This window comes from Capsicum annuum, chromosome 8, assembly GCF_002878395.1.
Source record: "Capsicum annuum cultivar UCD-10X-F1 chromosome 8, UCD10Xv1.1, whole genome shotgun sequence".
Taxonomy (NCBI): Eukaryota; Viridiplantae; Streptophyta; class Magnoliopsida; order Solanales; family Solanaceae; genus Capsicum; species Capsicum annuum.
In genome coordinates this window covers 10,698,711-10,700,804 of record NC_061118.1, presented here as the reverse complement: position 1 = coordinate 10,700,804, position 2,094 = coordinate 10,698,711, and the positions used below count along the sequence as shown (strand labels likewise).

At 34.5% G+C, this 2,094-nt stretch overlaps 1 protein-coding gene across 1 annotated transcript; it reads left to right on the top strand.

Moving 5' to 3' along the window:
* Positions 1–432: 432 nt before the first annotated feature.
* On the top strand, positions 433–886 carry LOC107879137 (peroxisomal 2,4-dienoyl-CoA reductase [(3E)-enoyl-CoA-producing]-like). Its single transcript, XM_016726244.1, has 2 exons — positions 433–570; positions 656–886. The coding sequence occupies exons 1-2, from the start codon at positions 433–435 to the stop codon at positions 884–886; spliced, it is 369 nt and encodes a 122-aa protein (XP_016581730.1).
* Positions 887–2,094: the final 1,208 nt, after the last annotated feature.

The following is a 2,094-nucleotide window of genomic DNA, read 5'->3' as shown; positions in this document are numbered from 1 at the left end:
CTTCTTCATAGATATTATTCGATGAGTTATAATTTTCACGCTTTCCTTAATTATGGGTTATTTCTATTACATATCATCCTTAGGGGAAATTTGTTCCTTATATTCACTGTGAATCATTGTTGTATCTTCTTTCAACCTATTACTTTTTGCATCTTTTACCTCAATGTCACTATGCTCCTTAACAAGTTCTTTTCATTACTCTCTCTTTGTTTTATTCAGCAGGATCTCTGAGGCTTATGGCAGTTTCTTGAGGAGGTACGGAAAAGAGGTTGAGTAAGGGGATTGCTTATGTAGTAAAAGAGGATAGCAAGTCACTTTTCTCTCTTTAATTTGAGGTAAGGAAAAGGCTATCTCAAATTACATTCTAATTCTTTTTATATGCTCATGATGTTTTTTGTAGTACTAGATATTGATTCTGTTGGTACATTTACTATGTGCCATGAAGGACTTAACTATATCAAGAAGGGGGGACCTAGGAGGAGTTCGACTTCTGGTGGACTAATATTGAACATCAGTGCTACTTTGCATTACACTGCTTCTTGGTATCAAATCCATGTAGCTGTTGCTAAGGTTTGGAACTTCAGTTTCAAGCTTAGTTTGTGTTTATTTTTATTTTGTTATTTTTAATTCCCACTCATATCATCTCTCGGTATAGGCTACTATTGATGCAGTCATAAGAAATTTAGCTCTAGAGTGGGGCACAGACTATGATATTATGGTAAATGGTATTGCACAAGGAAGCATAGGTGACACTGCTGGCATGCATAAACTTGGACTGGAGGAGATAACAAATAAGATTAGAGAATACATGCCTCTGTACAAACTTGGGGAAAAATATGATATTGCCATGGCTGCTCTATACCTTGCGTCGGATACTGGTTGGTAGCCTAATGCTTTTTAGACTTGCACTGAAGTTTTACACCTATGTTAATTCTAATTGGTCATATTGATATTTATGATATGGAAGAATTTTAAGATATTAAATATGAATTGAGATAGATGCATCTTTGTATTAATTACTTGGTTCATATTAGGTGACATGCAATTCCCACTTCTACTCCCTTCTCTTGCCTTACCACCATGTTCTATTGTGCATGTACAAGTTCACTATTGAAGCCGTGTAGGGGGCTCTTTCGATTCACTAGCATTGTTGCATTGTTATTCATCTCATTTTCTTTTTCAAAACACAAACTCAAAATCCAGTGAAGCCGTGTGAGGCCTATTTCTATTCACTAGCAACTTGTTGTTCTTCTTGTTATTCTTGTGTTGGTTTGTGAAGTCGTGTGAGGCCTCTTTCCTTTTTACTAGTTATTGGTATAGATTTGTGTATTTTCGCTTGTCACAACTTAGTAGATTACCTGTTACTTCCAGCAATGGCAGTATTTGGATTATTGATGAAACTTTTGTTTACTAGTCAGGAAACACATTATGAGAGCCAATAGGAGCACTATATCACTGACACTTTCTTGCTTTAACTCCCTTTCTAAGTTTCTATATTGTCAAACTGTATGCTGAATTCCTTTTAAACATGTATGTGTGTGTGTGTGTATATCTATATATTTATATTTTATTGTATGTCTATGTCTGTCTAAATATTTATCTATCACTACCCTGCTTCTGCATGGTTGCATTTTCAGCCAAATTAGCATTGAAAGCATAAAATTGGGAGGATTAGTTTCTTAGATGTAGATTTACGGGGTCTCTTCGGTTAACTTTTCTCTTATAAATCAGTGTGTTTTACTTTACAAGACTCCTCTTTTTTTTGTAGATTTTGGTGGTTATGGTATGATATAGATGCTTCCTCTTCATCTTAAACTAAGGCTCGGAGATTAATGTCTTTCGAAAACTTAAAATATATTTGAAGCAAAAAAGAGACCGTATAGGTAACCTGTGTCATTAAATACTAACCAGCCATAGTAGATGAATAATTTTTTCTATTGAAGGTGGTGTCTATATTTGTAATTGGGACGTATCATTGATTATGCGAGTGTGTTAGTTTTAGCTAGTCTTCTCTCATTTTCACTTAGGCATGACTATTTATGAAATATGTGTTACTTGAATTCATTATTTTGCTTGCAACTTTATCTTTGCCTT

Coding starts and splice junctions, on each gene's coding strand:
- LOC107879137 (XM_016726244.1), top strand. CDS start 433: ATGTGCCATGAAGGACTTAACTATATCAAGAAGGGGGGACCTAGGAGG. Junction 571..655: donor TCCATGTAGCTGTTGCTAAG/GTTTGGAACTTC, acceptor CTCTCGGTATAG/GCTACTATTGATGCAGTCAT.